This window comes from Nycticebus coucang, chromosome 8 (assembly GCF_027406575.1).
Source record: "Nycticebus coucang isolate mNycCou1 chromosome 8, mNycCou1.pri, whole genome shotgun sequence".
Taxonomy (NCBI): domain Eukaryota; kingdom Metazoa; phylum Chordata; class Mammalia; order Primates; family Lorisidae; genus Nycticebus; species Nycticebus coucang.
In genome coordinates, this window is record NC_069787.1 from 57486780 (window position 1) to 57500394 (window position 13615).

Consider the following 13615-nt stretch of genomic DNA (forward strand, 5'->3'; position numbering starts at 1 on the left):
GCTTTTTTTCTTTTGCTTTTAGAAGTTTGACTTCTATTCTAAATCAGATTAGTGTGTCTTTGATTAGTTGAAATCAGTGATTGTAGGCTTAATACGTAAAATTGTTAAAAGGGGTAAAAAGGCATTCATTTACTTTTCTGGTTTAATACTATATTTTGAACTTTTTAAGAATAGGCATTATGTCTTCTGCCTTTTTAGTTTCCATTCATGATGCCTTATGAGTGAAATTATGAATTATATATTAAATTTGCAGAATGTCAGATAGGCCAGATTGTTTCCTTAAACTTAGACTGTGGCTTGGTGAAGTAAGAACCCCCCAGTTTCTCTGCTGCTTCTGTGGTGGATGCTATTTGCTTGAACTTCTGAGGGGTGCATCTAGGGGAGTAACAATTTGCTGTGCATTGTTGGAACTTTTTGTGTTTCTGTATAATAGTGTAAGTCTAGGATAAGGAGTAGGTACCTACCTATTTTTAGCCCTAGGTAAAAAATACGTGTATATTTTAAATCCTCAGAAAGGGCTAACTTTTTATTTTATAGTACTACTAACATTTACAATAAAAGAATATTACCTAATAATAGTGTGTTCAGTTGGTTGAGTTTATGCCTCAGTGTAAATGAGTATGTGAAGGCATTTGATAGTAACATTGTGGTATAATCCTTTTCTCAGTTATGTTATAATGTGAAGTTTGAAAAGAATGAATTAACTTATTTGAAACATATCCTTTTTTCCTCCCTCTTTAGCCCCCTTCCTGTGTCATCCCAACTTATGGATACGCTATGGTGCTGTGGGATTTATTACAGTGGTAGCCCATCAAATAAGTACTGCTGATGTCTACTGTAAACTGATGCCTTATCTTGACCCATATATTACCCAGCCAATAATACAGGTATATTTGTTCCAACTTGTGGTCAATCCTCCCTCCAAACTGTGTCCCTTTAACAAAATGTTTAGAAAGTCCTATTTTTCTTTAAATTTTTAGAAATTTAAATTGGACTGTTGCATTTTCATACTCATTTCTAACTTTTTAATGTTAATGGGCCAAGCAACTTTGAAGATGAGAAAAATTCAAGAGAACGTTGTTATATATCATGTTATGCTTAATATAGCATGTAGTAGTTCATACTTTATTTTCTTTTATGTAATTTTATAACTCATTTGCTGTTAAAGTGAAATATGTATAATCTAGAAGAAATGCATATTGATGGACCTTTGCTTTTTATTGTAAAATGTATAACTGATTTCAGCCAAAGTCGTCATTTATAATAGTTTAGCAAAAAGTCCCTTCTTTTTCCCTTTTTTTTTTTTTTTACTACTAACTGGTTTTATTTCTTTTCCTTTTTCATCTAACAAACTCCTCCCTTCCATCCCCTGGCCTTTCACCTCTAGCAATATAGTTCTTGATAATAAACTTGGGGGTCTGTGGTTTGTACAAGGTACATTTTATTTACCTAGCTTGTCAGTGTTTATACCCATCATCTTGCAGACAGCCAACTATCAAAATAGATACTTAAATTGAATGAAACGTTGAGTCTCATGAAACGTTGTCTGTTAAAATAATGTGAAAAAAAAATTTTTTTTTTTAACCAAAACTTAATTTCCCACTTGGAAATTCACATGCTTCTCTAGTTTTCTCCTACCTTTGTATCTTAATGTACCTTCCCTTAGAGAAAATGGCAGGGCTAAACTCTGGAAACAAGGAGATTTGGCCAAGTCTTTAGTCCTTACTTTCCTCATAGATTCATTTATTTCTGGCAATCATTATTTTTGATTTCATAGACTTTATAGAATTTTTTAATCTTTACCCTAAGAATAATTTACATATATATGAAAGATGGATAGCCCTATGTGAAAAAAATGCCTTAAAATGCTCATTGGAAATTAGATATAGAGATATCTACTCCTTTTGACTAATTATTCTATTTATAAGTTTATTCATTAAACGTTTGCTTTTGACTGGGTGTGGTAGCTCATGCCTGTAATCCTAGCACTTTGGGAGGCTGATGCCAGTGGATCACTTGAACTCAGGGGTTTGAGACCAGCCTGAGCAAGAGCGAGACCCCATCTCAACTAAAAATAGAAAAACTAGCTGGGTGTTGTGGCAAGTGCCTGTAGTCTTAGCTACTTGGGAGGCTGAGGCAAGAAGATCGATTGAGCCCAGGAATTTGAGGTTTCTGTGAGCTATGACTCCACAGCACTCTACTGAGGGCTATAGAGTGAAAGACTGTCTCAAAAAAAAAAAAAAATCATAAAATAAAATAAAAATATAATCTTAAAAAGAAAAACTTTTGCTTTTATCATTGGTTTATATTTTGAGAGGCCAGGGTCAGGAGTTAAGAGGCTAATTATCCATTTGTTTCATGAATCTAATCTTTGTACAGTTTAGGTTGGGCAAAAGATACCTTTTATGCTGGTTTCCACTGGTCAACTCACCAGGTAGTTAAATACATCTAAAGAAAGTGCTCATTCATTTTCTTATATAGTCATTGACAAAGAAAGTGTTCTTTTGAATAATAAAAGGAAGGATTTTATCAATTCTATGGAAAGAGTAATATTTTTTAGAAGTGGTTGAATCTACTGGGATTAGTAACTACTGAAGGAAGTTGAGCATCTTTTCTGGATCAGTGTCTACTGTTATTAGACCTGTGAACTACATATAGTTTTTAAATTTGGGATGTCATCTGATGTATTGGGATAACTACATCAGATGTACATTTTCTAAAATTTTCTGGCATAGGTAGTTTTATTAGTCTTCCAGTGTAATAGGCACAGATGTGTGGTCTAGTGCTAACAATGAAAAGTAAGAAATGCCTTGCCTTTTTTTCACTAGTGTTCTTTTTCCTTCTATACAAAAATTGCAAATGTTGCTATATCTTATTTTCTTAGGAAATAAACACCTGTGTTAACTATTCATAAGTTGTATTTATTGAATTTGAAAATAACTATACTGTATGTTGTATTTTTGGCTGATTCTGTTTATTTTTCTAATATAGATTGAAAGAAAACTTGTTTTACTCAGTGTTTTAAAAGAGCCAGTAAGTCGCTCTATATTTGATTATGCTTTGAGGTCTAAAGATATTAGTAGCTTATTCAGACATCTTCATATGCGTCAGAAGAAACGAAATGGGGCTCTTCCTGACTGCCCTCCACCTGAGGATCCTGCAATAGCACAGCTTCTGAAGAAATTGCTCTCACAGGTTGTACCAACTTGCTGAAATCTTACATTTAAATGCAAATTTTGTAAAACTATTGAAGTGTTCATTTAGTTATTAAAATATTTTTTATTGGTTAATGTTACATTATAAAAAATAAGGACATAAACATGGCAAACATTCTATGCATTTGCCCTGGTATTCAAGCAAAGATATTAGGATGATGATAAAGCATTTAATTGAAATAAATGAGGAATCATGGCAGGCCTATTAACTTTCTTTTGTGATTACTGGCTAAGTAAATGAGGGAACGTAGAAATAACCTTAGATTTAAGTAATATTCTTGATTTAATCACACATTTCACCAAAACCAAAATGCACTTCAGCAGGAAGAAATCTGCAAAGCACAGATGCAGTATAGAAAGGTCCTGGTTCATTTCAGTCTAAATTTATTGAGTTCTCAGTACATACAAACAGCTAAAATAACTTCAAAATGCATCTAAGATGAATAAGCCAGCATTTACTGCTATATCTTTAATTTGGATCCATTAATGATTTGTCTTAAAACTAGGAAGCAGTCCTTTTATTATAGTTTGGATTGATAAAGCCTCTTTAGAAATAATAAGTCCAATTTCAGCTTCCTATGTTATGAGGATGTGTGGAACCTAGAAAAGTCAAGGCAGAAATAAAGAATACAGTTGGTGAATATGTGCTCCATGAGCTATAAGGCAAATACTGAGGGATGTTATTATAAGGCAAATACTGAAGGATGTTAATGGCTATCTTTAATTCTCCAGAAAGTTTTTGTACAGAGAATTCTTGTCAGTCATCTCCTGTCTAACAAGAAAAGAAGATGAGAAAGTGTATTCAGTTACAGAGACAGAATTTTATAAGTTTAACGATGTAAATTCTTTCATGTATTGTACTGTCACTGCATATCTGCCACTGTTTGATGCCTGAGCGTTGGTTTGGGTGATTGAACATTGAAACAGGCTCCTGTGGGAGGCTGGTCGATACCATTTTGAATCTTTTAGATCTAGATTTGCCTGGAGGTTATGGCTGCCTCTGAATGTCTCTTCCAGGAAAGTGGTTAGTTTTCCTTTGTTTTTGAAGACTTGATTTGATGTGACTTGAATTTCTGAAGAACTTTTTTTTGGGGGTTTTTTCTTCAATTTGGCTTGTACATTAGATTTCTTTTATATTTTAGAAAGTAGTTCTAAAATTGGATTCTCGAGTCACATGTTTTTTGTTGTTTCTCTTGAGTAAGTAATTCTTATGAAAAAGATTTTGGCATGCAATAAAAATTATCCCAACCAAAATTATTCTTTAGCCTTGGACCTTATGACTCTGTATTTTTCTTTCTCCTACCGACCCTGTATGTTAAAGGCCTCCATCCTTAAATTTTATTTTCATTGTAAGTCATCATTTACCTCATGGAGCCACTCTAGCCCCTTGGCCTTTCTTGTCACTTTGCTAACATACATGTTTTTCCATTAGTCCCTGATGCCGAAAAGGCTGAGGACTGCTGACACAGATAGTAATAGGAATTTGAACCCAGGTAGTCTGATTTCATCCATTATCCTAGAATGCTAGTGGTTGTATTGCTTAGATTTACAGTTCAGCCAACATTCCTATCAATTTCTCAGTTGTGTAAAATATTTATATGTCATAAAGTGTCTTCACATACTTATTTAATATTAATTTCTCAACACAACTAGAAGCAAGGTTGAAGTAGGTACATTCTTTTACTTAATATTGTACATTCGGAGTTTTTGTTTAGATATTATATGTTCATTTAATAGTTATCCATTACATGTTAAGTTCTTTGGAAATGTCAAAGATGAATTAAATTTGAATGCTGTCAGTTAAGATATTGATACAAAGTGTCCTAATAGTAGAGAAAGTGTCCGAATAGTAGAGTATTCTGGGAGATCCCAGTAGTGACATGTTCTGTATTGATACTTTGTTTTTCACTTGCATTTGCTTGCTTCAATACACGAGTCTCTTTCAATTTTAAATTTGGGGGTAGGTTGACCCTTTATTTAGTCATTCTGAGGCCTATTATTCCATGTAAGAATAATCTAAAATATGTGCTTCTATTTGGTTATAGGGAATGACAGAGGAAGAAGAAGACAAACTTCTGGCACTGAAAGACTTCATGATGAAATCTAATAAAGCAAAGGCCAATATAGTGGATCAGAGCCACCTTCATGATAGTAGTCAGAAAGGTATTATTGACTTGGCAGCCTTAGGCATAATTGGGAGACAAGTTGATCTTGTTAAAACCAAACAAGAACCAGATGACAAACGGGGTTAGTATATTTCTTTGTGTATGTGTTTAGCTTGATATTATGAGTTATTTCATAAGACTGTTTTTTAACTAGCTAATAATAAAAAGCCCCATTTCTCATATATAGAACTTTCAAATATAGTGACTTCATTACTTAAGAGGGAGATTTGGGGGAGGAAAAGTGAGCAAGTGAACTGTACAATTAGGTGATTAAGTAACCTACCAAATCACAGCTCTGTATGTGATGAACCAAGGCTTAATTCCAAAGCCTTGTAATAAAATCATGTTGTCTCTGTGGAGGTATATGATTGAAGATAGAATTCTGTTTTTCTAATCCTTTCAACACCAACCTAAGGGCAATAGTCTTATATAAAAGGAGATAAAGGTTTGTCATTTATTAGTAGTAGGTAATACCCAATGAATTTAAAAGAATAGTTTTGCTATTGACAATGAAATACAAAAGTAGAGACCAGAGAAGCTTGAACCATTTACAGTCTTGATTTTTGAAACTGTTAGCTTGTCTGACACTGCCATTGATTGTATGAGGTTTTTATATGTACCATTTTTGCAGGTATAGTCACTAGTAGGTACATGCTTTTAAAAATTCCTCTATTCTAGCGTTAGATTTTGAGAGCAGTTAATCAATTATATTTAAAATCTTCTAATTGCCAAAATTGGGATAAGGTATTTGTAACATAATTTTTAATGGTTTATATCCATAAATAAAAGTATTCATACAAATTAATGAGAAAAAGTCAAGCACACTAAAAGAAAAAGGGGAAAGGATTTGAACGTACAACTGATTGATAAAAGAACAGAAATGCATATATGTGAAAAAGTAAATAATCAATGCAAATTAAAACAATGAGAAATGCCATTTTTTTTCTATATGATTATCAGATACTGGTGATACCTGGTATTGTCAAGTGTGTATCATTAAAATATAGTTTATGAGGTTTATAAAGTTGAAGGAAAGCTGAAGCGCTACCACCACTTAGTAAAAGTTCAGTCTATTACAATTATGAGAGCAATTTATGCTATATTTTGGTAGTATTAGAACTTTGGGTTACTTACATTTTTTATTGTTGGACAAAGATAAAAATAAAAGATTTTACATCTGTCTATACTAAGGATGTAGCTGTATACCAGTCCAATTTTTAAATTTCTTCTTTTTTTTTTTAAGTTTTTGTTTGTTTTTGAAGTAACTGATCCTAGAAATGGAGAAGTTATGTTTAGCATTTTTAGCAGTGTGGGCAATGACATTGAAGAAGTTGTTTTTATTGTCTCTTCTTTAGATAAAGTGGTTACTTGAAATTGAGCTAGCATTAGGAAACTGGAGCGCAATTAGGTCTAATTATTAACACCATTGAAAGCACATCTGTTCCATCTGCTAGAGAGATGAAGTGAGAGTTAATGAGTTGATAAAAATATGAATCAATTAGAAATCTTAAAGAACAAATATGATGTGAAGTCCATTGCTTTCCCCCACTTCTTAAGACAATAAAGCATATATTGATTTTAAAGGCTACCTTTAGACTAACTATTCTGAAATATTTTCATAGCTAGAAAACATGTAAAACAAGACTCAAATGTAAATGAAGAATGGAAAAGCATGTTTGGGTCTCTGGAGCCACCAAACATCTCACAGGCCCTACCTAAAGGGAATGACCAAGAGGTGATTCAGACTGGGAAGCCTCCTCGTTCTGAGTCTTCTGCTGGCATTTGTGTCCCTTTGTCAACTTCTCCACAGGTACTGTCATCTAGGCAGTAGTATTCCTTATGTCTTTGAATCTTATTCTGCTGTATACCATACTAGGAAAATCAGTGTGGTTACTTGTCTTGTAGGGTGGACATACTTCTTTCTGAGACAGGTTTATCTTAATTTTACAGCCAAGTGGAAATCTAGTTATTGAAAGTACCAAAAAGGTCTCATTTTAGAGTACTTGCCAATTTTCAGTGATCTGAAATTGTGGGTTGAAGACATTATTGTGAACTGGGATTATGAGTAGGCTATAATAAACCATTTAATTTTTTTTATTCTTCCTTTAATATAACATAGTTACATTTGAAAAATAGCAAAAATACTTCTGGAAAGAAATCTCAAGTTTGCTATATATGATAAATGTCATGATGATTTTGACAGAGATGGTTCCCAACTTAAAATGGTTTGTTTGACTTAATGATGTTTCTACTTGTCCGTGCTGTGAAAGCTGTGTGTTCAGTAGAAACTGTGCTTTCGGTACCCATATAATCATCTTGATTTTCACTTTGAAAACAGTATTCAATAATGTCAGATAGTGAACACTTTACATAATAGGCTTTGTATTTGATAATTTTGCCTAAGTGTAGGATACTGTAAGTGTTCTGGGTATGTTTGTGGTAGGCTAGCCTAAGCTGTGATATTTAGTAGGTTAGGTGTATTAAGTACATTTTTTGCTTATGATAATTCAATTTATGCTGGGTTTATTTGGATGTAACTCTGTTCTGTTATCAAGGAGCCTCTGTATTTGAAATTAGTTTGTAATTTAAGGTAGTTTTCCCCTAACCAATCATATCTTAAAAGTATTAATTGAACTAGACTGATAAAATTGAAATTCTGTTTCTTCTTTTCATTTAAATTAATGAGAATTTTTGCTTAATGTTATCTTTGTGCTGACTTTTTTTATTATTAAGTCTTAGTTATGTACATTAATGCAATCATGGGGTACATACACTGGTTTTATATACCATTTGACGTATTTTCATCACACTGGTTAACATAGTCTTCCTGGCATTTTCTTAGTTATTATGTTAAGACATTTATATTAAATTAAGACATTTATTAAATACATTTAATATAAGACATTATATTAAATTAAGACATTTATTAAGTTTCACATGTACCCTAAATGTAGAAGTTTAGAATTGTAGCGTTTGTGGTTATCTAGGTTTTCACTGAGAAAACATCATTTAGATAGATTTTAAAACTGGTACATTAATATGGACAAAAAGCTGATAAAATGCACGGGTAGAACATAGGTACATTTTTGTCTTCAAATTTATTTTATGACATAAAGATCTATAATTCTGTTTGTTTTCTAGGTTTCAGAAGTGACAAACATCCAGAGTAAGAAACCAGTAATACAAGTTTTAAGTAGTACAATTCTGCCCTCCACTTGCCAGATTCGGATTACAACTTGTAAAACTGAACTTCAGCAGCTCATACAACAGAAGCGGGAGCAGTGCAATGCTGAGAGGATTGCTAAGCAAATGATGGAGAATGCGGAATGGGAGAGCAAACCTCCTCCACCTGGTAAAAGTTCCCCCAGATAGATAGTTGTGCTCCACCTGGGTGCCTGAGCTAGCTTCTAAGTTAGGAAACTAACTGATCCTTAATTACCAGAGAAAGGAAGTGAGAACAAAACTGTCATTTGGGAGATGCAGAACAAAGAGCAATAAGTGAGAAATCTTAAATTATTATTTGTAAAGCTGGATCTTTTTAGTTGGGGGTACAACTTGTGGTGTCATATTTAGGCCAGTTTCTTAGTATTAATAATTTAGTCTGTGCTTCATTTTTCCCATTTATAATAGTTGTTTTTACCGCTATTGTCATGTCACTTTCTCATTGAATGTCAGGCTTCTTGGAAGTAAACTCTTGCTTTTAATGTCTGGAAGATTTAACATGCATCTATTAATATGTAAGAGAAAGGCAAAAAATTTAGAAAATAATATTTTTTTTTTTTTTTTTTTTTTTTTAATTTGGCCGGGGCTGGGTTTGAACTCGCCACCTCCGGCATATGGGACCGGCGCCCTACCCGCTGAGCCACAGGCGCCGCCCGAAAATAATATTTTTAAAAAGAAAACAGCATTACCTAATAATCCCACCAGTTAGTGATTATCAACATTAAGATTTTAGAGATGCAGTTCTCTAACCCTAGGAGATTTGAAAGAAATTTAAAGGTACTTCAGATAAAATTATCGCTCAGCTATATTAACAGGTTTGTCTGTTATAGTATGGCATAGTTAATATTAGGTTTGTAGATTTCTAAAAAAAAAAGTTTTATGAGTTTCTATACTTAGATTTTAATAACAAAAATTTAACTTGAAAATTTTCTGAGGAGAAATTTATAATGTGCTTATGTATAGACATTTAAGAATCATATGAATTCCAATGGGTCTCTGATGTGGACTTGGGAAGATGCTGGTAGAAGCCAGTGATTTAAAGATTTAGAAAATATTATTAAGTGTCAAGTGGCATCTCTAGTCACATAATTTTTCTTATGAAAATAAATATCTTGGAATGTTTAAGCTGTTTCCTGGATATAAGTCAGTATTTTTACTGGCCATGCTTTAAAAAAAGAAAAAGTTGACCACAAATTATCTACTTAATTTCATGATAAGATCGGTCTTTATAAGTGGCATTTTATTTTTACTGGAGTAACACATTTTATTTAGTAAATCATAGAAAAGATGTCAAATTTTGTGGTTCAAGGAATGTACCATGACTATTAGGCTCTTGATTTTTTTCTTTCCACACTTTAGTGGTTATGTGAAATTGATTTTCTTTAGAGGGAAATGTTCAACTTTGTCTGGTAGATTGTCTACACTGTTTGACAGAGTAGTCTTGATCACTTTCAAATTCAGCTTATCTTCCTTAAAAAGCACGTTCAGCTGTTGTTCCCACACACGAGCTAGAGATCCAAGGGAAAATGTTTTATTTGTTGTCTTAGAGTAGCCAGATTTGATAATAGTCTTCATTTCATTATTGTTTCTTGGTAAAAAGAAGTTATTTCTAAAATGGCATTGTTAACACTCAGTTACAATGCTGACTGCCAGTACAGTATATTTTCAGCATAGCTTTCTGTTTTATTTTAATATTGAATATTAAATATAATGAAATGTTATATTTAGTATGATACAGAAAACTTTATTCATCAAACATTGAAGATAGTTATGTGCAGTGACCTATGCTAAGTACTATGAATGATTCAGAATGCATATGACATGGTTTATGAATTTAGGTATTATATGATTTATTTTAGGAACTCATACACAAAGAGAATATACATAAAACACAGAAGGTTTTAGATATTGTAAAGAAAGTTACAGTATCTTATAACAAAGAAAATTACTTTGGACGGTCTATGAATATTTTGGGGCTATAATTTATAATATGGTTTTTATATCATATTTATCTCATAGAATAAATGATTGCAGGTAGAGAGGGAATTTACCAACTTTCAGGTCTTGACTGTGAATTAGGGACAATGTTATACTCTTTCTTACATCTTGTTTATACATAAAGTTGCCCTTTTGATTAAGTAAAATACTCCTTATTTTACATTTAAGGAAAGTACAGCTCAGAGAATTTAAATAAGTAGCCCAAGGTTACACTTTTATGGTGGGTGGATTTGGGTCTGTGTGATGTTTATGTTCCTTTATGCCTAGTTTCTGTAGGCTAGGGTAGTTGTTAACTTATGCTTCTGAGTCAATAGTCTTGGTTTTTAGGGGTGGCAGGTAACTGCTTTGTCTTTTCAGATACTGGAGAAGGGGTGCAGGTACAGTCTCTCTGAAGCTATTTGAGTAACACTCAATTGCTATCTTGATGCCTTACTCAATAAATATGTCTTGGTCTAGTATCAAGTATCTAGTATCAGATATCTAGTATCAACTACCTTTGTTAGTTATAAATAGCTTTTAATTATTTACTCATTATGATTATTCTCAAGATGGTTGTTGGTGATTTTAACTAGAGGATGAGTAGGAGATTGTTACAACTTAAGATAACAGTTGTTTGCTTTTCCTTAGGGTGGCGTCCTAAAGGGCTACTGGTTGCACATCTTCATGAGCACAAATCTGCTGTGAATCGAATTAGAGTTTCTGATGAGCACTCACTTTTTGCAACATGTTCAAATGATGGCACTGTGAAGATCTGGAACAGTCAAAAAATGGAGGGGAAGACTACCACCACCAGGTAACATATGCTCAGGAGTGGCTTAATTCATTCTTTGAGGTCAGTGAATACTTACTGAATTCTTACTTTGTAACAAGTGCTTGTTTTGGGTGCCAAGGATACAGCAAGGTTAGTGGACAAAATCCCTCTTCTGTAGAGCTTACCTTCTAGTGGAAAGTGAGAGACAATAATAGTATAAATAAGTAAAACATACAATGTGTTAGATGGTAAAACAAACAAACAAAAAGTTATACAGCAGGAAAGGAGGCCAGGAAATATGATAAGGGTTGGGTAGAGTAGAATTTTAAATAAATTGTCCAGAGAGTGTCTCACAGAGAAAATGACATTTGAGAAAGGAATTGAAAAAAGTGAGGGAAAAAACCATTGTGGAGGAGCATTCCAGGCAGAGAGAACAGGAGTCCTAAAGGTCCTGATGAAGAAAGATGTTTGGCATGTTTGAAGAACAACAGAAAGGTCTGTGTGGCTGGAAAAGAGCAAGAGGGAAGGGTAAGAGGAGTCAGATTAGACTGGGCCTTATATAGGCTGCTGTAAAGACTCTGAGATGGGGAGCTTTTGGGGAGTTCTGAGCAGAGAGACAAGATCTGAGTTAGATGAAGACAAGTACTCTGGTTGTGTTGAAACTAGACTGAAGAGGACAAGGTAGAAGTGGTTAGGAGACTTACACAGTAATTCAGGCAATAGATGGTGGCTTGTGCCAGGGTGGTAGGAGGGAGGTGATGAGAAGTGATCAGATTCTGGGTATGTTTTGATGGTAGAGCCAGTAAGACTTGTTGAATGGATTAGATGGAATATGAGCAAGAGAAAAGTCAAGATATGATAGAATGACTAGCTGTGGAAGGAAAACAAATACTGTGCCACTGCTCCACTGTTGCAGCTAATTTATGATTTGAAATCCCTAAGATTTTAAATATGCATGATATGATTTTGATAAATGTGATTATTATAAGTATTCTAGCCTTATAGTTACGTACCTACTTAATTTTCAGTCTGTGTGCCATCCCCTTCTCTCTCTTTCTCTATCTTTCTCCCCTACCCCCTCCACACACAGAGACATGTAGAGGGTGCCAAAAAAGCATACACATTTTAAGAAAGGAAAAACTATTAAAATTGTATATTCAGTATATACTGATAATGAAAGATGAATATAAGTCACATGGAGCACCTTTTGTAATTGCAAAAATAAGTCAAATGTGACTTGAGTATTACAAATTTAGCAGTTTTTTTTCTTTCTTAAAATGTGAATACATTTTTGGGGCACCCTCTTTATATTTATACACACACACACACACACACACACACACAAACAGTTCTACAATATTCATATTGGCCTGAAGAGAAAACTACTAGAAATCAAAATTGAATCTTATCTGCTTATAAAAAGATGTGGGGAATCTCTGGGGCTTTTCTTGTCATCAGTTTATTGACCATAACCATTAACCATAAAAATTCTCAAACAGGAAAATATCTTTGATAATAAGTTTATTCCTTACTTAACAACTTGACAATTTTTTTGTGTTGATTGTTAATGTTTTTACATTATATTTTTGACACTTTTTCTCTTATTTTTATACTATGCTTAATTATTGTTTTTATGTTCATTGTTTTGGTATTACATTGGTCAGAACATAATTAAAAATCAGTTAAAAATCAATGTGTCTATATAGCAACTTTTTGTCAACATTTTATTGTAAAATTTAAAACCTGCAAGATAAATTGAAAATGTTTCAGTGAACATCCGTGCCCATGCCACCAGATTTTACAGTTAATAAATTTTTTGTGTTTGCCAAGTCTTAGAACTTTCCATCTATCTTCTTCTCATCGATCCAGTTTTTAATGATTTCAAAATAAACTGTAGATGTATTAGTCCCTTCAGCACACATGTCATTAACTAGAGTTCAACATTTACTTATAGTTCCTTTTTGATATAAAATTTATATATTATGAAGTATATAGATCTTAAGTGAACTATTCCATGAGTTCTAACAAATACATATACCTCTGCAACCTGAATCCCTTTCAAGATACAGAATATGACCAGGATGTTCCCTTATGTCCCTTCTTTTTAAATTTTTGCCCCCTTCATTCTTACCATCATTAACATTTTAATTAGTGTTTTAAAAACTTCTGATAATTCTTTTCCAGATGGTTCTCTGTTATCATCATCAGTTGTATTCATTATCGTTTTTATTAAGAGGATAAATTGCAAAAACCCTGCCTGTAAT

At 33.1% G+C, this 13615-nt stretch overlaps 1 protein-coding gene across 7 annotated transcripts in view; it reads left to right on the forward strand.

Annotated features, from left to right (window-relative positions):
• Nucleotides 1-13615, forward strand: part of PIK3R4 (phosphoinositide-3-kinase regulatory subunit 4) — an 81757-nt gene that overhangs the window by 46551 nt on the left and 21591 nt on the right. For 6 of the 7 annotated variants that reach the window (XR_008381756.1, XM_053599898.1, XM_053599896.1 and 3 more), the window contains exons 8-13: nt 742-887; nt 2992-3195; nt 5261-5462; nt 7003-7190; nt 8522-8732; nt 11228-11393. Coding sequence is in view for 6 of the 7 variants with exons in the window: in XM_053599898.1 (XP_053455873.1) it covers nt 742-887; nt 2992-3195; nt 5261-5462; nt 7003-7190; nt 8522-8732; nt 11228-11393 (1117 nt within the window). In the remaining variant the exon portion in view is untranslated. The remainder of the gene's footprint in view (nt 1-741; nt 888-2991; nt 3196-5260; nt 5463-7002; nt 7191-8521; nt 8733-11227; nt 11394-13615) is intronic. The other variant, XM_053599899.1, reaches the window with a different exon arrangement.